At 38.5% G+C, this 22,971-nt stretch overlaps 1 protein-coding gene across 10 annotated transcripts in view; it reads right to left on the bottom strand.

The window, feature by feature from the left end:
• dcc (DCC netrin 1 receptor) overlaps positions 1 to 22,971 on the bottom strand; it is a 418,185-nt gene that overhangs the window by 5,651 nt on the left and 389,563 nt on the right. For all 10 annotated transcript variants that reach the window (XM_087252692.1, XM_087252694.1, XM_087252686.1 and 7 more), the window contains 1 exon segment: positions 10,882 to 11,024. In XM_087252692.1, the coding sequence (XP_087108818.1) occupies positions 10,882 to 11,024 (143 nt within the window).

The raw sequence follows: 22,971 nt of genomic DNA, 5'->3' as shown, positions 1-22,971 counted from the left end.
TCAGTTATTAGAGACGAGTTATTAGAAGCAGACCAGCTGGTGGACTAGGTCTTCCCAACTTTACAAGTTACTATTGGGCAGCTAACGTTGAGTAAATAATAATATCTTGGTTCACCTCTCCCCAAACTGGTTGGTGTCAAATGGAGTGAGCCTCTTGTTCCTCTTCATTGAGAGCCTTGGCCTGTAATACCTTACCCTTTTCCCCAGGAAGCTTTACCACCAATCCTGTGGTCATCAGAACTCTAAAAATCTGGGTGCAAATTTAGCCACTTTGGCTGGCTCACCCTTCCATTCATTCATTCATTTTCTTGTCGGCTTAGTCCCTTTATTAATCCGGGGTCTCCACAGTGGAATGAACCGCCAACTTATCCAGCAAGTTTTACGCAGCGGATGCCCTTCCAGCTGCAACCCATCTCTGGGAAACATCCACACACACACACACTCATACACTACGAACAATTTAGCCTACCCAATTCACCTGTACCACATGTGTTTGGACTGTGGGGGAAACCGGAGCACCCGGAGGAAACCCACACAAATGCAGGGAGAACATGCAAACTCCACACAGAAACGCCAACTGAGCCGAGGTTCGAACCAGCGACCCAGCGACCTTTTTGCTGTGAGGCGACAGCACTACCTACTAGGGATGTAACGGTATTGTAAATACCGTCATACCGCAATATTAATTTTTTTCGATATTACCGTAGTCGCATGACTCGGTAAAACTATAGGTCTTCTGAGAAAATTTGCTTAGGCGAATGAAGCGAACGGGAGGTAGCGAAAACTACAATACCCATCAGCCCATGCTTGACCATCATCCCTTGCGGTCTGTTGTCACTACAGATCCAGTAATGCGGAAATGGAGTGTGCTGCTAGAAGTGGGGATGAAAAGAGCTCTCGAGCGCCGAAAACAGAGCGTTTCGAAATGTGTGGATAATGTCTCAGTGTGGATGATGGAAAACGGAGACATCTGAAAACGGAGGCGGGGCTGCAGACGTTCGCCTCTCTGATTGGGGCTTTTCCTGAATATTAAGTAGCCTAACACACACAGTTCAGTCCTGCATTTTCTCCGTGTAAGTTCAGACTTCGCAAGTTTGATCAAGGCTGCAGTCTCTTCTTCTCAGTTTGATATGGAAAAGCAGATTATACCGAGGACACGGGTAAATCTTCAAAGGGAACAGTGTACTTTATAACTTCATTCACATCACCCTGGCTTCGTTGTTTCACTTTATCAACAATAAAATGTAAACATGATTTAAGGAACTGCCTATTTTCATTTTAATATTAGCAACTTAGACAGCAGACATGTTGAGGCGCCGTGCTGTATAAGATGAGGGTCATCTTCACTGTCTGGATATTTATAACAAAACGGAGCCGATAACAACTACCTCCTTTCAATTTCAGAGAAAATACGAAACACAGCCTCTCTTTTGCTGAGTATCAGTTTTAATAATCGATAATGGCCATTTTAAAAGTATAACATACAATAAGTTTATACATTATAAGAAATAAAGGCAAGCGATCAGTCAATATACAGAATGTAGGCTACGTGGTTACATTAATCATTAACTTATCTTTGCGCTCAGCCAAAACACGTTACCTGAGAACAAGTAATAGATTCCAATGACCAAAGTCAGGGAATATGTCGTTAGATCAAGACAACAAGATGAATGAAATATCCCGTTTAATAAATATAGTGAGATTAGATCCAGCGGGAGATGCTTGATGAGAAGTCCGACTAGCAGAGCTCTCATCTGTGTAGATGGGCTGAGTGTGATTAAATGTTGAATGTGATGAGTTTTCAACAATACTAAATTGAAACTTTATTGTTTTTACATGGTTTAATAATTTTTTGTTATTAAAATTGAAGTTCCTGTTTCAAAGCTTACAGATAGATGACTAATTTGTATGTCATTGACACTTTTTTGGAGTATTTTCATAAGTTTTGTTTTTTCCTGTAAATGATTCAATAAATACCGTACCGTGACATTCATACCGAGGTATTACCGTACCGTGAAATTCTGATACCGTTACATCCCTACTACCTACTGCACCACTGCCTCGCCCACCCTTCCATTATCAACCCCTATTCGCAATAATCATTGGTTTATCCCAGCTAACAGTGACTCAATTCTTATCAGCTTAGAGAATAAGGGAATGCGATAGTTGGGAGACTTGTATACTGAATATTTATTTGCAAGCTTCAACCAGCTGATTTCTAGATTTACTTTAAACAGATCAGACTTTTTTCGATACTTCCAACTACGCGACTTCGCAAGAACACACACAACTTTACATCCCAACACCTAGCGGGATAGACTTGATCATTAAAGCCAAAAGCTCATATTTATAAAATGTACTCTCTCCAACTAACGAATCTATCCTATATAAGATTAAGATGGACTGGGAAACAGAACTTCAATTGAATCTCTCTGAAGATTTCTGGTTGGAGGCCTTAAACGCTGTTGCGGCAGATATTCACTCATACAATTTAGGGTCGTCCACAGACTACACTGGAGCAAAGAGAAACTCTCAAAGCTCTACTCGGACAAGTTGGATAACAAATGTAATAGAGGTGTTCACAGACCCCATGCAACCACACTCACATGTTCTGGCAGTGCCCCAAATTGTCTGAATTCTGCCGGTTATTATTCAAGGCAATCTCAGATATATTGAACATTAAATTAAACCCAAACCCTCATTTGGCTATTTTTGGAAAAAACCCTGATGATTTTCATGTCACAAACATTCAAAATAATGTCATCGCCTTTTCCTCCCTTGTTAAAATATGTTAGTGTGGAAATCGCACCAACCATACTCAAAGTCTGGTTACACGACATGTAAAGTGTTCTGAAATTGGAGAAGATCAAGTTTTCTCTGAGAGGCTCATCTCACCAGTTTTATACTCATTGGAGGCCACTGCTCAATTAGTTTGATGATTTAACACCTCTGGAAGTGATTATTAAAGCAATCATTTTATGGTCAGAATTATTTTGTAATCTAGCATTTTTTCTCCAGAACTGTCAAGGCCTAAACTAGACGCACTGGTCCAACCGCAGCACAACTAAAACCATAATTACCAAGAAGTAGGTAGCACATTATTGTTGATGTGACTAGCTAATGTATCTACTTTATTTATTTATTTATTTGAAATTATGTATAAATTTATTTTAAATTGTACTATTATTATTATTATTGTATTTATTTTTTTTCCTACCACTGCTATGCTGATGATACCCAGCTATACCTCTCTTTTCATCCTGATGATCCCTCGGTTCCAGCTCGCATCTCAGCCTGCCTGTTGGATATTTCACACTGGATGAAAGATCATCATCTTCAGCTTAACCTAGCGAAAACAGAAATGCTTGAAGTTTCTGCCAACTCGACTCTACACCATAACTTTTCAATCCAGATGGACGGGGCAACCATTACTGCATCCAAAATGGTGAAAAGCCTTGGAGTAACGATTGATGACCAACTAAACTTCTCTGACCACATTTCTAGAACTGCTCGATCGTGCAGATTCACACTCTATAACATCAGAGAGATCCGACCCTTCTTATCTGAACATGCAGCTCAACTCCTTGTTCAAGCTCTTGTTCTCTCCAGACTGGATTACTACAACTCTCTACTAGCCGGGCTTTCAGCTAACTCTATCAAACCTCTTCAACTGCTTCAGAACGCAGCAGCACGAGTGGTCTTTAATGAACCTAAAAGAGCACGTCACTCCGCTGCTCATCCGTTTGCACTGGCTGCCAGTTGCTGCTCGCATCAAATTCAGATCTCTGATGTTTGCCTACAAAGCGACCTCTGGATTTGCTCCTTCTTATCCAGCCTGATCTCACGAGAAAACGTAAGTGTTTTACGCTTTGCCAGTTTAGTGGCTAATTTGTACGAATTCGTCCGAGTTTAGTCGTACGAAATGGTATGATTTTAAAAAGGAGGCGTGGCACCTAACCCCACCCCTAACCCCAACCGCCATTGGGGGATAAGCAAATCGTACTAAATTGTACGAATTAGATTGTACGTATTCATACGAATAAGCCACTAAATGAAAAAGTTACGAATTGCCGTGAGATTGTGTTGTCTTATCTGCTCTCACTTCTGCAGATGTATGTGCCCTCCAGAAACTTGCGTTCTGTGAATGAACGTCGCCTCGTGGTTCCATCCCAAAGAGGGAAGAAATCACTTTCCCGAACTCTCGCATTCAATCTGCCCAGTTGGTGGAATGAACTCCCTAACTGCATCAGAACAGCAGAGTCACTCGCTGTCTTCAAGAAACCACTAAAAATTCAACTATTTAGTCTCCAATTCCCTTCCTAATCTACAACTCCTCCACTAACTACATTAATAAAAAGTAAAATAAAAAACAAATACAAAAAATTACTAATGTTTTGCTTCTTACATTTTCTTTGCAGACCTGAAACTCGCCTTCAGCACTCATTCATTGTTGCTCTTAGTTGTGTAAATTACTTCCTTGTCCTCATTTGTAAGTTGCTTTGGATGAAAGCGTCTGCTTAATGACTAAATGTAAATGTATTGCTCTGTCTACTGTTATATGTCTAAAAATAAAAGAATAAAAGTGGCCATGTGTGTGTATGGGTGGGATGGGTGGGGGGTGTCGGGGTTAAATGTTTACAAAAGTGTTCAAAAAGGAAACAAAAAGCAGAAATTGGACATTTGTATACAACGAATTCTATTCACTTGCGTTCAATAAATAAAGCTTATTAAAAGAAGAGGTATTAACACTAATATGATTAGAAATGTGCTGAATAAATCTTCTCTCCGGTAAACAGAAATTAGGAAAAAAATTAACAGGGGGGCGAATAATTCTGACTTCAACTGTATATGGGATGCATAATGTACCCGCAACTCTAGAATGATCCATATATATATATATATAAGTCTCTGGGCTCAGCCTTTATGAGCTCATAAGGGCTAGAAGTGTCCGACTGCTGTCAGTTTGTTTATTTGCTTCCTCTCTGATGGGAAAAGGCCATTCCAATTATACAGATATGTGTCGGCCGGATAAAGTCTCCTGACCTTTCGCTGTCTGCCTCTCAGTGCTCATAAACTATAAACTATAATCTGAGTCCAAAAGCCAAACTCTGTCTGCTTTCCGAGACGTCGATGTTCCCTGAGCGGCCTGTTCAACCATTCACAATCAAGACGGAGCCATCGGCACAAAATATGAATGATTGGACGTTAAAGAGGAACCGGGATCCGTCAGTCGCTCCCTCAGAGAAGAAAAGCAGATGAATTAAGCTTGATTTTGGCTGGTTATCAGAGACTGAAGGAAACTGAAGTGGTCCAGTGGTAGGTGGGACTGAAAATTCATTCATTCATCTTCCTTTGGCTTAGTCCCTTATTCATCAGGGGTCCCCACAGCGGAATGAACCACCAGCTATTTTATCATATGTTTTACGCAGCAGATGCCATTCCAGCTGCAACCTAGTACTGGAAAACACCCATACACACTCATTCTCACACAAACACACACACACACACACTCTACGGCCATGTTAGTAATCAATTCCCCTACAGCGCAGGGGTTCCCAAACTTTTCAGCCCGTGACCCCCAAAATAACAATGCCAGTGACTTGCGACCCCCAATATCCTCTGAGGTGGTTATAAATACAGAAACCTTGCATGCAATGACGCACACACACCAATTAAATTTGTGTCAGTGCTTTAAATGTGCCAGAAAGTATAACCTGATGTTATAAAATCAAAATGCATCTGACGCTATTGCTGCCTTTAATATAATGTAATTACCCCAGGGGTCGCAATCCAATAGAACTAGTAACTATAAGCTACTATAGTAACTAGTATATAGTAACTATAAACGACTATTTTTATTTTCAGTATAGTTATGGATAAAATATGTTAATTCTTATGGTTTAATAAAAATAAATAGATTTTTGGAAATCACCAGGCGACCCCCCTTCGTTGCCTCGCGACCCCTCGGGGGGTCCTGACCCCCACTTTGAGAACCACTGCTATAGCGCATGTGTTTGGACTGTGGGGGAAACCGGAGCATCCAGAGGAAACCCACGGCAACACAGGGAGAACATGCAAACTCCACACAGAAACGATAACTGACCCAGCCGGGACTCAAACTAGAAACCTTCTTGCTGTGCTAACCACTGAGCCAGCGTGTTGCCCAAGGACTGAAAATTACACAGTGAATCTAGACTGTCCAAGTAAAGTGTCTGTCCTAAACACTACCCAGAGTCTGTCACACTTTACAATACGCTTCCATTAGTATTTACTAACATGAACTAATAATAAACAATGCTTGCTCAGCATTTATCAATGATAGTTCAACATTTACTAGTGCATTATTAACATCTGAACTCATGCTTGTTGACATTAGTTAATGCACTGTGAGTTATTATGAACTAATGAGCCACTGTATTTTCATTAACATCAACAGATTCTGTGATTAAAGTATCGCTCGTTGTTTGTTTGTGTTAGAAAATACATGAACATTAACTAATACAATTTCCCAGAGATGGGTTGCGGCTGGAAGGGCATCTGCTGCGTAAAAACTTGCTGGATAAGTTGGCGGTTCATTCCGCTGTGGCGACCCCGGATTAATAAAGAGACTAAGCCGACATGAAAATGAATGAATGACTAATACAAGCTTATTGTAAAGTGTTACCAAAGTATGAGTAAAAGATACCCTTGCAAAGTGATTAATGAGTATAAAACTGTGAATATGAATCCACTTTATACCCTGCAGATTAAAAATCTCGCTTACATCAGAGGCATTTTCTTTTAAAGGGGTAGTTCACACACAAAAAAAAAATAATTCTGTCATCATTCACTTGTTTAAGGAGTTTCTTTATTCTGCTGAACAGAAAAGAAGATATTTTGAAGAAAGCTGGAGACCTGGAGTTCGTTCTTCGTACCTCGCTTAAATGATCTAAGACGATTTGGCAGATCCTGGATCTGTTAATCTTGATAATTTGGTCCTTCAAACGAATTCGCAAATGAGATTAAAATGTCTGGATGAACTGATCTGAGATCTGTGTGTGTTGTGAAGGACAGATCTATCCATCCTCGAAATCATGATCAGCAATGCAACGATTGGCTGACGGCACAGCAGCGTAATGACATCATCTGATTAATATTCAATTATCCATGTGAGCAAAATTACATCAAATTTGCAGTAAACGGTTTCGTAAATATGATGCATAAATTACTCTCCACATGTGTTGTGAGCTGCAGGCTTTACACTGTCATGTGTCGAGAGTATTCATCATGTATTTCAGTGCATATCAATGTATTTAGTTCTACATTTAGAGAAGATTTTCTTTGTTATAGTAGCCTATAGGCCTGCTCAAGTTTTGTCGGCATAAGGAATAACTGTATAAATGAATTATGCATCAAAAAAGCATTTTGATATCGGTAAATCACTGACATATTAGTGATAAAAACACGTGCTCGACTGCATAAATGATTATCTTTTTTTTTTTTTAAATAAGTGGAATATTGTGCATTTATGCATTTGCATCTAAAAAGTTCATCTTAATAAGTTTTCTCTTTGAACCACCCGGTGGCAGTCTTTTACTTTTATTTCAAAGTGCAGATTGCGTAAGTTTTATTAATATATATTTTTACCTTATATATATATATATTAGCGATGTCAAAATTAGTGCGTTAACGCATGCGATTAATTTTAAATAATTAACGCGTAAAAAAAATTAACGCAATTAACGCAGTTGCAGGTTTTATTACTTCCTGTTGTGGTGGACGTGTGTTTAACATGCAAGAAATGTGGATAAGACCAAGCAAGCACTTTTTGAAGGCAAGTTCCAGTATAAAACAGTTAGTCGCATCACAGGTTATCCAGAGTTTCATGCAGTTTCAGGTGTTTCATTTTTAACTTCTGCTGTAAGATGATACCGCATGGCGAACAGAAAGAAAATCCTCCGCATTTCGTGACTCTGTGTTCCTTTAGGATAATAAAATCACTGCTTTTTAATAAGAGTATAATCTTAATCATATTAAAATCGGAGTATTGGTGTCTTATGTATGTAAATGTACTCAGAAAGTCTCTGGTGAAGTCGTGAGTTGTCAAAGACAGGGCATTACTCTGCCTTTCAGCATGAGCCCTCCAAGTTTAGCGTGTTTCCTCATTAAATGCAATGAAAGCATATGCTTCACGTTGTTGAGTCAGAATCCTTGTGAAATACAGTAATACTTTAGGACGCTTAGTTTAAGCAAATTTGATGAACGTGATCATGCATGTTGAATCTGAGGGGAGTCGCTCCAGTATGGAAGGCCGTTGGGGCCAAAACCCAGCGCGTTGTTTGTGTGTCTGTCTGTGTGTGTGTCTGTGTCAGGCCCGTTGAGGGGTGTGAGGGGTGAGCGACGTATCTGAGTAGGGGCGTGCGCGCGCGAGACGTACCTGAAGGATGGTGGGGGTGAGATGCGCGTGGCATAGGCTACCTGAAGAGCTAGGAGGGATTCGGGGGAAAGGGGTGTGCAATGTATTTAACAAACGGTTTGTGAGAATTATCATTCATTTGCGGGCATCCGGGAGTCTCTGTGCACTTGCGGGATACTCCTAGTCTTAGCAACTGGATGAATGTAAAGGAGGATTAAGCTAAATTGTTTCTACTCTATAACTAATGTTCTCAACTCACAGCAATAAAACTCTACAATGAGTGCAACAGCTTATATTCTATAGTTTATTATTATAATTTTAATTTTCCATATCTGCAATTCCTGTATTTTGGCATTTTTTTGCAGTCCACTTAGAATCCAACATGGAAATCAATGTTTGCTTTATTGGCATTGATTGTTTTGAAATTTAAATGTCATTAACATGCCTTTGTTTTAATTTCTGTAATGAATATGGCTTTCAAGCAGGATCTTGATGGTTTATTGTGGGTTTGTTGTTTACATGAAGAAATCTGTGTTACAAGTTAAACAAAAATTCTATTAAACAATTATATTTTGTATTTTAATTATAATAAACAATTATATTTTGAATTTAAATAGTTTTTGTCTTGCGTTTACATAAATTTTACATTTGAATAGCCAAAATTACAAGTTTCAGTCTTTTAAATGTGATTAATCGCGATTAATTTTTAAAAAAAGGTGCGATTAATTAGTTAATTTTTTTTATCGATTGACAGCACTAATATATATATATATATATATATATATATATATATATATATATATATATATATATATATATATATATATATACTATTTTCCCAAGTGTATATAACTGCTGTATCTAATCCTGTTTAAATGAAATGAGCCTGCTCCTACGCAGGCTTGAGCTACCAGAACTGTTACTATGACAACAACTCTCGGATGAGTTTTGAAGAACAAAACGTTCCTGGATCGTGTCAAATCGTCAGTATCTAAATCCAGCTCACTGACTAATCCACGTACGAAGAACGGACCCTTGAACTTCAATAGCGTTTGTTATTTCTAGTATGGTTGCTTATTTTGTATTCAACAGAAGAAAGAAACTGATAAAGGTTTGGAAGCACTCAAGGAAAAGTCAAATAAGGGTGTTTTTTAAGTGTAAGTTCATTTATTTGCCTTTCATGGACTATAAATTTAAGTTGTGTGATTAATTTAATGTGAGAACACATTACATAAATATATGTACCTATAATCAGATGTGTTTATATGCAGAGTGTAATCTGTGTTATAACATTAAATGTTAATTTAAAAAATTCTTAGTTTTTTTTAGTTCTGTTCTTGACAATTGAGTACAGATGTTGAAATAAAACCATAAATAAACTACATTCGAAATTTAATTCAAGCACTTTCAAAGACCCATGCGTGTTTTTAAGTACTTTAAGTACTTTTTTCTTTTTAAATGTTTCCCAAATGACGTTTAACAGATTGAGGAAATGTTCACAGTATGTCTGATAATATTTGTTCTTCTGGAGAAAGTCTTATTTGTTTCATTTCGGCTAGAATAAAAGCAGTTTTTAATTATTTAAACACCATTTTTTATTGTGTTTTTGACAAAAGGTACAGTATATTAAAGGTATTCAATGACAAAGGTATTTTCGTTTTTTTTTTACATGAATTAGAAACAGAGACAATTGAACATAATAAAAATTATTATGAAAAAGAAATGCATTAAATAAAAAACATATTAATAATAATAAGAAATAATAATAATGAGAATAAAATAAAATAAATTTACAAAAAAATAAAAATAAAATAAATAAAATAAATAAAATAAAAGGGTGGTGGTGGGGGGGTGTGGAGTTGGGAATTAATGGTTGGAGGAGTACATTAGTCTCAATATGAATTATTAGAGGGTCCCATGTTTTGAAAAAATTTTTTTGGTTGATCCTCTGAGAAAATATTCAATTTTTTCTGTTTTCAAAAATAGCATTACATCAAGCCAAAGTGACAGTTTAAACACCATTTTAAAGTCAATATTATTCGCCCCTTTGAGCTAAATTTGTTTTTGATAATCTACAGAACAAACCATCATTATACAATAACTTGCCTAATTACCCTAACCTGCCTAGTTACCTTAATTACCCTAGTGAAGCCTTTAAATGTCACTTTAAGCTGTATAGAAGTGTCTTGAAGAATATCTAGACTAATATTATTTACTGTCATCATGACAAAGAGAAAATACAGCAGTTATTAGAGACGAGTTATTAACACTATTATGATCAGAAATGTGTTGAAGAAATCTGCTCTCTAATTAGCAGAAATTGGGAAAAAATATACAGGAGTGCTAATAGTTCTGACTTCATCTGTACCTTCAAGAAGTGTGGGAACTCTGCAAAAACTACTCCATTCCAGTATTCTGAGCATTCCCTACTTTACAGCAAATATCAGGTCAGCATTTATACAGCATATATCAGGTCAGAAACTCACGCTAGACGGGTCTTCTGGAGGTTTCTGGCCATCTTCAGCTGATTCTGGAGCGGTTGGCACTGAGACGGGTAATAAAGGTGATCTGGCCTTCCCAGCCTGACCTAGCGAAGCCGTCTTCACCTGCGGTTTGGGTAAACTTCCACCTGTATGAGCAGAAAACACCACTCATTACTGCACACAACAGTGGATGTGCTGGAGCTCAAATGAATGCAATGTATGAACTGGACTAAAGAGCATATTAAAAGTTGTAGTATATGCAAGATTATCTGCATGCATACTCTTCTCCTTTCCGTATACGCCAGATATACCAACATGGAGTGCTTTTAAGAAAGTGTATTTACTTGTTTGTTAGTTTGTCATGTTGAAGGTTATAGCCTAATGCCTTGGAATAAGGCCCATGTAAGTGGTCTGTCCAGAAATGGTGGGGCAGGATGGACGGGTGTTAGATAATAATGTTTACTTGTGCATTGATTTGATTCTGCAGATGTGAAAATAATAAATATATTGATAATAAAGTGCTTACTCTTTTTTTTGTTTTATCAACACTCCATGTTTATGAAAACATTGTGCAACTCTTAGTGTGCTTCACGCAGATGATTGTGCTCAACAAACCACCCGTGGATGACACTTTTCCTCTGCATATGCACCAGACACCTTTTTATAAGCAGCCCATACTTTCTAGTACTATATTATATAACTGCAATAATGTGGATATTATTGCAAAATTATTTTATTAACCAGCTGTAATCTGTCAAATGACACAAAACATTAAAATATTAATGTATAAACACGAGCAACATGATTTTCACAGATGAGCATGAATGCCAAGCAGATAGAAATACTGCATATGCTCCATTTTCCTAATGATTTATGGGAGACAGCCACTGAAACGTCTGAAAGTTAAACTAAGATTGAGGTTAACAATGTTTTCTACATCAAAAAAAATATCGTCTGTCATATTTAGTTCAAGAATCTCTTGCTGACATGTTACAAAAGTCTCACAGATCACAGTTTGGCTACAAAATACTCATCTGAAATCTTGATATTTTGCACTGTCCTTCATAACCACTCAGTTTTTCATCCTTACAATCAGAATCACATTCATTACCATACATAATTCTTTTAATACATTTTACAAATACAGTTCAGAATAAGTGTGCTTTTATTTGACATAAACTGATGTTACACTGAATGTCGATGAACATAGTTTGACCCATATTTTGACATTTGGTTTGCACTGAAGTGATCTGAACTGTTAAAGCAGACGCTCAGCTTGCATTAATGTGCTTTCTGTGTATCTGAAATCACTTTTGTAAATTACATCTAACACAGCCTCTAAAGTGGGGCGATCCATGTGGAAAAATGCATGCAGCTGAAAGAATCAAACTCAGATACACATCCAGAGAGATTTGTGTGCGGTTGTGTCTGTGTTTTTAAGAACTTTCCATTCATTTTGCTTTTAACTAGAATTATTTAAAACAAATGTATAATTTACAATTAACTGAATCCATTATTAATGTAAAATAATGTAACATGTTTAAATGTTAAGGGAGACATATAATTCTGTTGATAATTGTTGTTTAATGTACTGGTAAAATTTTAAACCTTAACAGAAATGAAAATAAGAGTTTACTACAAAAGAGTTGACAATAAATGTAACAGAGTTGATGATAGGAGTTGGCAATATTAGTTGAAAATACAGAGTTGACGATAACGGTAACAGAGCTGATGATAATAGTGATCACAGCAGAAGATAACAGTAACAGAGCTGACGATACCAGAGCTGACGATAACCGAAAACAGAGTTGATGATAACACTTGGCTATGGCAGAGTTGATGGTAACGGTTACAGAGTTGACGATAACAGAGTTGACGATAACAGAGATGATGATAAGAGTTGACGATAACCGAGTTGACGATAACAGAGTTGATGATAACAGAGTTGATGATAACAGAGTTGACGATAACAGAGTTGACGATAACAGAGTTGATGATAACAGAGTTGACGATAACAGAGACGATGATAACAGAGTTGATGATAAGAGTTGACAATAACCGAGTTGTCGATAAGAGTTGACGTTAACACAGTTGAAAATAACCAAGTTGATAAGAGCTGACGATAAGAGTTGACGATAACATAGTTGACAATAACCGAGTTGAGGATATGAGTTGACGATAACTGAGTTGACGATAACGGTAACAGAGCTGATGATATTAGTTAGTGATAACAGCAAAAGATAACAATAACAGAGCTGAGGATACCAGAGCTGACGATAACCGATAACAGAGTTGATGATAAGACTTGGCTATAGCAGAGTTGATGGTAACGGTTACAGAGTTGACGATAACAGAGTTGATGATAAGAGTTGACGATAACCGAGTTGATGATAACAGAGTTGATGATGAGTTGACGATAACAGAGTTGACGATAACCGAGTTGATGATAACAGAGTTGATGATGAGTTGACGATAACAGAGTTGATGATAACAGAGTTGATGATGAGAGTTGACGATAACCGAGTTGTTGATAACAGAGTTGATGATGAGTTGACGATAACAGAGTTGATGATAAAAGAGTTGATGATGAGAGTTGACAATAACCGAGTTGATGATGACAGAGTTGATGATGAGAGTTGACGATAACCGAGTTGTTGATAAGAGTTGAGGTTAACAGAGTTGAAAATAACCAAGTCGATGATATGAGTTGACGATAACAGAGTTGACGATAACCGAGTTGACAATAACAGAGTTGATGATTACAGAGATGACGATAACAGAGATGACGATAAGAGTTGATGATAACAGAGTTGAAAATAAGAATTGACAAAAACCGAGTTGACTTAAGTCAGTGTAAGGCTCAGTGTGAAGTTGACATAACATTACGTATAGCAGAGCTGACAGTAACAAAGTTAACAATAACAGAGTTGACGATAACAAAGTCGATGATAAGAGTTGACGAAAACAGAGTTGATGATAACCAGGTTGTCGATAACAGGGTCGATGATAACGAAAACCGACTTGACGATAACAGGGTCGATGATAACGGTAACAGAGTAGATGATAACGAAAACCGACTTGACGATAACAGGGTCGATGATAACGAAAACCGACTTGACGATAACAGGGTCGATGATAACGGTAACAGAGTAGATGATAACGAAAACCGACTTGACGATAACAGGGTCGATGATAACGAAAACCGACTTGACGATAACAGGGTCGATGATAACGGTAACAGAGTAGATGATAACGAAAACCGACTTGACGATAACAGGGTCGATGATAACGAAAACCGACTTGACGATAACAGGGTCGATGATAACGGTAACAGAGTTGATGATAACGAAAACCGACTTGACGATAACAGGGTCGATATTAACGTTAACAGAGTTGATGATAACAAAAACCGACTTGACGATAACAGGGTCGATATTAACGGTAACAGAGTTGATGATTACAGAGTTGACAATAACAAAGTTGATGATAAGAGTTGACTTAACAGTGCACAATAACTATAACAGAGTTGATGATAAGTGTTGGCGATAGCAGAGTTGATGTAACGGTTACATAGTTGATGATAACAAAGTTGATGATAAGAGTCTATGTAAAGTTGACATAACTTGATGTATAGCAGAGTTGACAGTAACAGAGTTGATGGAAACGGTAACAGAGTTGACGATAACAGCTGATGAAAACAGAACTGACGATGATGAAGTTGATGATAACAGTTGACAATGACTAGACAATAACACAGTTGATGATAAAGGAAATGATAAAGGAGTTGATGATAACAGAGTTGATAATAGGAATAGAATTTTGCACAAATGAATGAGAGCAGAATAACCACACACCTCAATGCCTTACAGAGTTCCCATCACAGGAAGTGACATCACTTCAAGTCACATGGTTTTTTCTATCAGCGCTTTACAGTTTGTCCTGCCTTTTATAACCGAGTATTTAACGATAATTGAAGCTGAATGTATGATTCACGAGGAAGAGACAGTCAAAAATAGCTCTAGTGAGAGTCAATGTTTTTTCCTATAACAACAGGTATATTTTGGAGATGTGAATGCCCCTGCAACTCTAATATCAGCCTTACATAGAGGAAATAATTATGCATTCAACTTCTGAACCGAATTAAAAGAGAGAGAGAGAGAGAGAGAGAGAGAGAGAGAGAGAGAGAGAGAGAGAGAGAGAGAGAGAGAGAGAGAGAGAGAGCGATGGAGGGATAATAGATTGTGTGAGTGTGTGGTCTGGCAGAGGTGATCTGCACAGATGGATGGGCTGATAGACTGGTGGTTTTGTCTCTGTAGACGTGCTCGCACACACACACACACACACACACACACACACACACACACACACACACACACACACAAACACACACACTGATGACCGATGCCAACAACACACACTCCAGAATCCATCACATTCCTGCATGTTAATGAGACGGTGAGCAGTTTCACACCTGCTGCAGAGCCTCCACACAGACCCACGCTGATCTCAACCGAGCCTTAACTCATGACGGCAGAATCATCAGCGGTTTGGTGAACTGTCCCTTTAATAGTCGTTTGTGTTGAAAAACCACATCACCCACGAGGCCAAGCAAACCCAAAGCCTTGTATGGTGGCTCTGAACTGTCAAAAAATGAATGAAAGCGGAACAATGAAAAACTTAATCCTAATTTATTCATTTATTTTTTATTTAGCGGTAGAGTGTAACTCGAGCAGCCGTGCAGAGATGCAGAGGGGGACTACTAGAAGGGATACAGCTGCAGCTGATGACACTCAGATCTACCTAGCCTTACTGCCTAATGACTACAGCCCCATTGACACCCTCTGCCAGTGCATTGATGAAATGAACAATTGGATGTGCCAAAACTTTCTTCAGTTAAACAAAGAGAAAACTTAAGTCATTGCGTTTGGGAACAGAGATGAGGTTCTCAAGGTGAATGCGTACCTTGGCACTAAAGGTCAAACAACAAAAAATAAGGTCAAGAATCTTGGTGTGACTCTGGAGTCAGATCTGAGTTTCAACAGTCATGTCAAAGCAGTCAGTAAATCAGCATACTATCATCTCAAAAACATAGCAAGAATCAGATGCTTTGTTTCTAGTGAAGATTTAGAAAAACTTGATCATGCTTTTATCAGCAGCAGGGTGGATTACTGTAATGGACTCCTCACTGGCCTTCTCAAAAACACAGTCAGACAGTTGCAGCTCATCCAGAACGCTGCAGCCAGAATTCTAACCAGAACCAGAAAATCAGAGCACATCACACCTGTCCTCAGGTCTTTACACTGGCTGCCAGTTACATTCAGAATAGATTTTAAAGTATTATTACTGGTCTATAAATCACTAAATGGCCTAGGACCTAAATACATCACAGATATGCTCACTGAATACAAACCCAACAGATCACTCAGATCTTTAGGATCATATAAACTAGAAACTCCAAGAGTTCAGTCAAAGCAGGGTGAATCAGCTTTCAGCCACTAACAGCGCCCACCGCTGCTGGAATCAGCTTCCAGAAATGATCAGATGTGCTCCAACATTAGGCACATTCAAATCAAGACTGAAAACACATCTGTTTAGCTGTGCCTTTACTGAATGAGCACTGTGCTGCGTCCCACAGATTGCACTATCATGTTTTTCTCTTCTTCTTCATTCTTTTATATCACATTTTACCTGTTTTTATGTTTTGTTTTGTTTTTACGCATTTTTATTATTTGTTTTTATTTTACTTGTTTCTTTTATTCTTGTTTATGTAAAGCACTTTGAATTGCCATTGTGTATGAAATGTCCTATATAAATAAACTTGCCTTGCCTTGCCTTGCAGCAGGACATTAATGAGAATGGTTCATGTTATTTATTAAATTATCTCTTAAATCGTATTTTATTACTGTCTAACATTACCCCAAGCCTGAACCCAACCCTCACAGCAATGTAAAAGCAGTAATTACACAGAGTATTAATCATATTACTTATTAAATTACCCATTAAATTGTATTTTATTGTTGTCCACCTCTACCCCAAGCCTGATCCCAACCCTCACACTCGTGTAAAATGTTAAGTGAAGTTTATTCATAAACTAATTTCGAGAGGATCACGTGCTTGTGATTTATCACGGCCGGTCTCGCATTTGCTAATCACTATCTTCCAATCATGAGCCCTAAGCTACTATAAATAGCCACAGTTTTCAGTTCACTTTATCTTCGTTTGGAAGAAACCCCTCTATCCTCCTCCTTTACCTGTGATTGGGCGGCACGGCGGCCCAGGGGTTAGCACTGTGAGCCCCACAGCAAGAACACTGCCAGCCCTGGATCCACAGGACCGGTGGGTGTTTCTGTGAGGAGTTTGTATGTTCTCCCCGTGTCCGTGTGGGTTTTCCCCGGGTTCTCCGGTTTCCTCCCACCATCCAAAGACATTCAACATACATAACAATCAAGCTTTGTTTAACCCCTTGTGTTCCCTTAGCTGCCGCAGCAGAGGAGTTCTGAGATCCACCGAGCTCAGGCTCCCCTCTCGCTCTGCCAACGGGAGGAAGCCCCGGGCTCGAGGAGCCCTTGAGCTCGGGGCTCTCTCCCGGGACAGCATGCCAAACAAGCTTTTTTAGAAATCATCAGCTAAGTGTGAACTCTTGAATTACTGTTATAGAGGCTCACAAAAACCCCACTTCATGTCTCTTCTCTTTATCTTGCCTGACTTTTCACAATCTTCTGAACGCTGAGGTGTTGTGATTCTCCTCTCAGCTGTTTGGTTTGGTTTGAGTTGCAACACTTGAACCGAGATATTTCAATCCCTATAGGTAAAACACATCCGGACGCAGCTCTCATACACTCTATATGAGCAGAATCACAGCATGATCAACTCTGACTTACAGCGAAACACCCTCCAGAGCTCCGCATGTCAGAGTATTAAAGCTGATTATTTTAAAAGCGAGCTGGAATAATGTGCACAGGCTCACAGCAGGCCGGTCTGTAATGGCTTCAGATTATTATAGTCAGAAATGAATGCAAATGAAAGAGTTTTGACTTTAAGAAGTGAATAGAGTCCGGCTCCAGCAGCAGCACTCCCACTCCACACTTCATCAATAGAGCTGATTAGACACACAATCACTGCTACAGGCGCTCATTACAGTCCAGCTCTGCTCTGGGGATGTATTGTTGGACCAGATGACTTTATCCACTTAAAATACATGCGCTTTCTGTGAAGGTGTGAGACGACTCTCTGACTGACTCACCACTGCAGGTAAATCACCACAAGGATATCACTGCATTTGACCATATTTGACCAAACATATCCATCCCAGTATTTGCATGTGTGTACAAATCCCGATCTGTATGCATATATATTATTCAAGATTATTACATATTATTATTATATTATGATATGCTATATATATTATATTATATATTGATATTATTATTATTCATTTCAGTTTCAATCTATTTACAGGATAACCCAAGATGCAACTTATTTCCCAGTCAATGGGCATGTGCGTGCACGCGTGTGAGTGAATGAATAAATGAATACGAAAAAAACACACTAAGAAATGACTAGTAACAACAACAGTATTTACAACATTAGTAATAATAATGATGATGGTAATAATACTAGTGAAGAACGAGCTGGAAAATAATAACAAAATAAATAGTAATCCTGCTTTTCTGTGTAGGCTCGTCGCGCAATAAAAAAAAATATGGCCGTTAATCTATTCTCAAAGTTGGGTGGGGAGCTGGGTCTATTTTGTGCAAGCTATGATGACTTTCACCTTGATATTTTAGCGCGGATGTATACCTGACCGGTGAGCCGTCTGAGAAAAAAATCAAATCAGCAGGATGCCTGACTTTAACTGCAGTACGGTCACTTTAACTCATGAACATTTCATGCGTGCCCCTGTGACAAACTCATGTATGAGACGCAAATAAGTACTGGTGAGAGTTTTATGGAATTTAGTAACACACACCAAGTGGAAAGAAAAAACTTGTGCATTTTGCAATGTGTCTGTTTGTGTGTGTGTGTGTGTGTGGTCCTTTACTGACAGCCGCGTGTGGATCTTGTGGGAAAGTATGGCGAAAAGCCCTAAATGACGGTAATAGTGTGATTGCAGTGTTTACTTCAATAATGCCACCAATATCTGCATACTGCACATGTCTTAATCCCATTTCTGTTCAGTTCAGTGATGACTTTAGTTGGATTAAGGTGCATACCTGTGTCACCGACTCCCAGTCATTCCCCTCGCTGGCCAGCAGAGGCCACCATCTCCGGACTTCTAGCATTACATCATCCATTTACACTGATCGTGCACACCTGAATCACATTCCAGTTAACGACCCACGTACCCTTTATAAGCCGCACTCAAACACTCAGTCAGTGCGAAGTCTTGTTTAGCCCCGGCCAGCATTACTGAGCTTTCTATCCTGCCTGATCTCCTGTGCATTACTCCAGCCCGTCTCTGACTCTGCTTTGCCTTCTACCTGCCCACGACCCAAGCCTGATATACGGACTCTGATAAACGCTGCCTGCCCTCGACCCAAGCCTGATACACGGACTCTGAATCACGCCGCCTGCCTTTGACTCATGCCTGGTAAATCACTCTGTGTCTGTCTACCGCCAGCCTTGAAACCATTACTATTACTGTTGATGTGTGTTTGCACCATTGTGCATGTTGAGTGTTTGAGTAAGAGTGTGATTAATAAATACTGCATAATGGATCCCTCCGTGTCGGTCTCCTCGTTACAACCTGTCAACACTGGGATGTGAAAATAAGGCATATGCCCATCATTATAAGGGATCCCCCCAACCCCCCCCAAAATCCCCAAATTACTAAATATGTTCATTTTGAGCTGTTTCATTGTAAATACACAGTTAAATTGTAAGTAATATGTTTTAAATTATTAACAAAAGGAAAATAAATATATACATTAGCAGCAAATACATTAGCAAATTATTCAGCTTATTAAAATTAATAGCAGTTATAATGAAATAGAATCAAGCTATCAAATCTCATTAGCCGTTTCTCCACTGTATAACTTACACATTCTGATAAAAGAGCAACCAACGAATCTCTCATTTATTAAGATTTTGTTATTACATTAAAAAAGAGGTGTCAGTTTAAAAATGCACACATCTAACATTAAAATGAAAGCATTCGACTGCTTTCCTTTTTATGCTCATTTACCATGAAATTAGTTGTGTTTGGAAAAAAAAACCCACCAAAATCGACATCCTATTATTAATTATGTGTGTATGTCTGTTTAAACGCGCACCCAAAAGCCAGACTTTCTTTCCGTTTCAAATCCCGTGTACAGAATCCATTTGGGAAACAGCGTCTGTTTATCACTATGGAGCGCGTCAGCTGAGTCATGCACCATAAGTTATATGACTGTTTTGAGGATTGTATAGGATGGGCGACGGCACCTGTAATCAAAAGGAAATGGAATCGCGCCGTTTTTAATATTTATATCTAAGTGTTTTCAAAGTTTTAGAGCAAGGGGCGTTTTAGAGCCCGTTTAAAAGCAAGGGGCGACCCCTGGTGGTTCGGCGGTATGGGTTGCATATAGGGAGGCTCGGCTGGTCAGAGAAAGACTGAAAATACGGGAGAAATACGGGAAAATACCTTTAGGGCATGATAGCGGGATAGAACAGTAAAATACGGGAGAATCTCGGGAAAAACGGAAGGGTTGACAGGTATGTTAAGGTGATCAAAAATGGCTGTTTGGAGCTTATGTAGGCCAACAGTTCAACATTCATGTTTAACTGAATAAACAGTTAGTCAACACAAGCACATCTTATCGAACATCGTTTATTTTCATCACCGATTATCAGAGTGGAACAGTTCCTCCAGCAGTTTGTGAAAACCGGAGATGAGCCCCTGGTTATTTGGGTAGCAAACATAATCTGAATGCCTTCGCCAGAGTTTAAATGAGCCATTTTAATCCAGATTAGTTTAGATTAAAAATTTGTATATATATATGTTTAACGGAGAGCAGATCAGCACATTTCTAATCATGATAGTTTTAATAACTCATTTCTAATAACTGATTTATTTTCCCTTTGCCATAAAAATATTACTTAAAGGGGCTAATAATATTGACCTTAAAATGGCTTTAAAACAATTAAAAACTGCTTTTATTCTAGCCAAAATAAAACAAATAAGACTTTCTCCAGAAGAACAAATATTATCAGACATACTGTGAACATTTCCTCAATCTGTTAAACGTCATTAGGGAAATATTCAAAAAAAATAAAAAAATTAAATAAAAATAAAAATCAAAGGGGGGCGAATAATTTTTGACTTCAACTATACATTATATATATATATATATATATATATATATAGAGTCCCCAAATTTCTGGCAATTACCACCACAAAATCTGTCATTTTTATTGCAAAACAATCACCAAAGATTTTTTGGGAAAAACTAGGGTTTCTGATTATAACATTATAATTATAATTTTATGTATTGTTCTGAGTAACTAACTGTAAAACGTACAATTAATCTTTAAGCTACAAAAGTTTAATTTAATGTGCGCACATGGCTTAAATCTGCTTTATAGTATATAATTATAGTATAGTCACACACCTTAAAAACACGTGCAAAGAATAAACTCTGAGGTGAAAATATGAAATGACTCCACTATGATGTGAACTGTAACGTCTGCTCAACCATAATCCAGAATACACTGCAGATCCCTGCTGAGACTATTGCGGACTCACACACTGCGATATCAATGCTGACACCATATATTGTGCATCCCTAACACACACACACACACACACACACACACACACACACACACACACACACACACACACACACACACACACACACACACACACACACACACACACACACACACACACTATATGTATTAATAAATCATGCAATAATTGGTGTATATGTAAAACTTAAGCTGCATTAATCTGTAAACTCTCCGCCCTCGTCATCATGAGTCATCAGTTTTCCTCTAATTAATTAGTGCAGTGCTGTTGTCATCTTGCACTCGTCACATCACTCCTGCATGAACACACACACGCACGCACACACACACACACACACACCCTGATCTGCAGCTCTTCATCCAGAGTATACATTCACTTTACTCTTCATTTGTGGGTGAAAAGCGTTTCCAGAAGCATCAGACCGAGGAACAGAAATACCTGCAGCAGCTACAGATCATCCAAATATCAATATCTCTCTCACACACACACACACACACACACACACACACACACACACACAAGCAAAATGACTCCAGGCCGTTACAAAAATAAGAGCATCTAAAATAACTGGGAACGGCTTTGAGAAGGTAATGAGTGCCGACATTCATCTGCAGACCGCGCAGAAGCAGACAGCCGCAGGGCCTTGTTAGCATTCTCTCCACGCTAAACGCTGCGTGTTTCTCAGATACGCCTTTCAGTTGACTGTAGACCAATTTACGGCTGGTGTGCGCGCAAGCGTGCTAATCACTCAACACTCAGCTTGCAATATTTTAGAGCTTTTGAGACACAAATTTCCAGCGTACAGTTGAGGTCAGGAGTACGGTGAATATTTACTCCACAGTTTCTGTTTAACCCAGAGAAACATTTCTAATCATAAGAGTGTTAATAACTCGTCTCTAATCACTGATCTATGTTCTCTTTGTCAGGATGACAGTAAATAATATTAGACTAGATATTCTTCAAGACACTTCTATACAGACATGTAAAGGCTTCACCAGGGTAATTAGGGTAAAGTTAGGGTAATTAGGCAAGTTATTGTATAGAACGCAAAATTACCCATTATGCTTTGCGTGTATGCGCAAGGAGAATGCGAAGAACTCCCGGTCGGCAGCTGATGCGTGTAAACAGTCACATTTGGACAGCTTTGAAACGATAGTATTAATCTATTTTACCTGCTTTTATCCTCTTTGATCTAATACTGTTGTCCATCAGCAGCATCTCCTGGACTGATCATTTACAGAAATGCAATCTAATAGGATGGAAAACAGCTGCTGTGAGGCGTTTCCCCCTCGTCAGACGGCATCTTCTGCAGTTTAAATGAAGCCTCGTCATCGCTAAAGTCAACATTTTCTCTTTATTTCAAA

Source organism: Danio rerio, chromosome 5 (genome assembly GCF_052040795.2).
Source record: "Danio rerio strain M-AB ecotype USA chromosome 5, GRCz13ab, whole genome shotgun sequence".
NCBI lineage: Eukaryota > Metazoa > Chordata > Actinopteri > Cypriniformes > Danionidae > Danio > Danio rerio.
The sequence above is the reverse complement of the archived record's forward strand: the minus strand, read 5'-3'. Positions and strand labels throughout refer to the sequence as shown.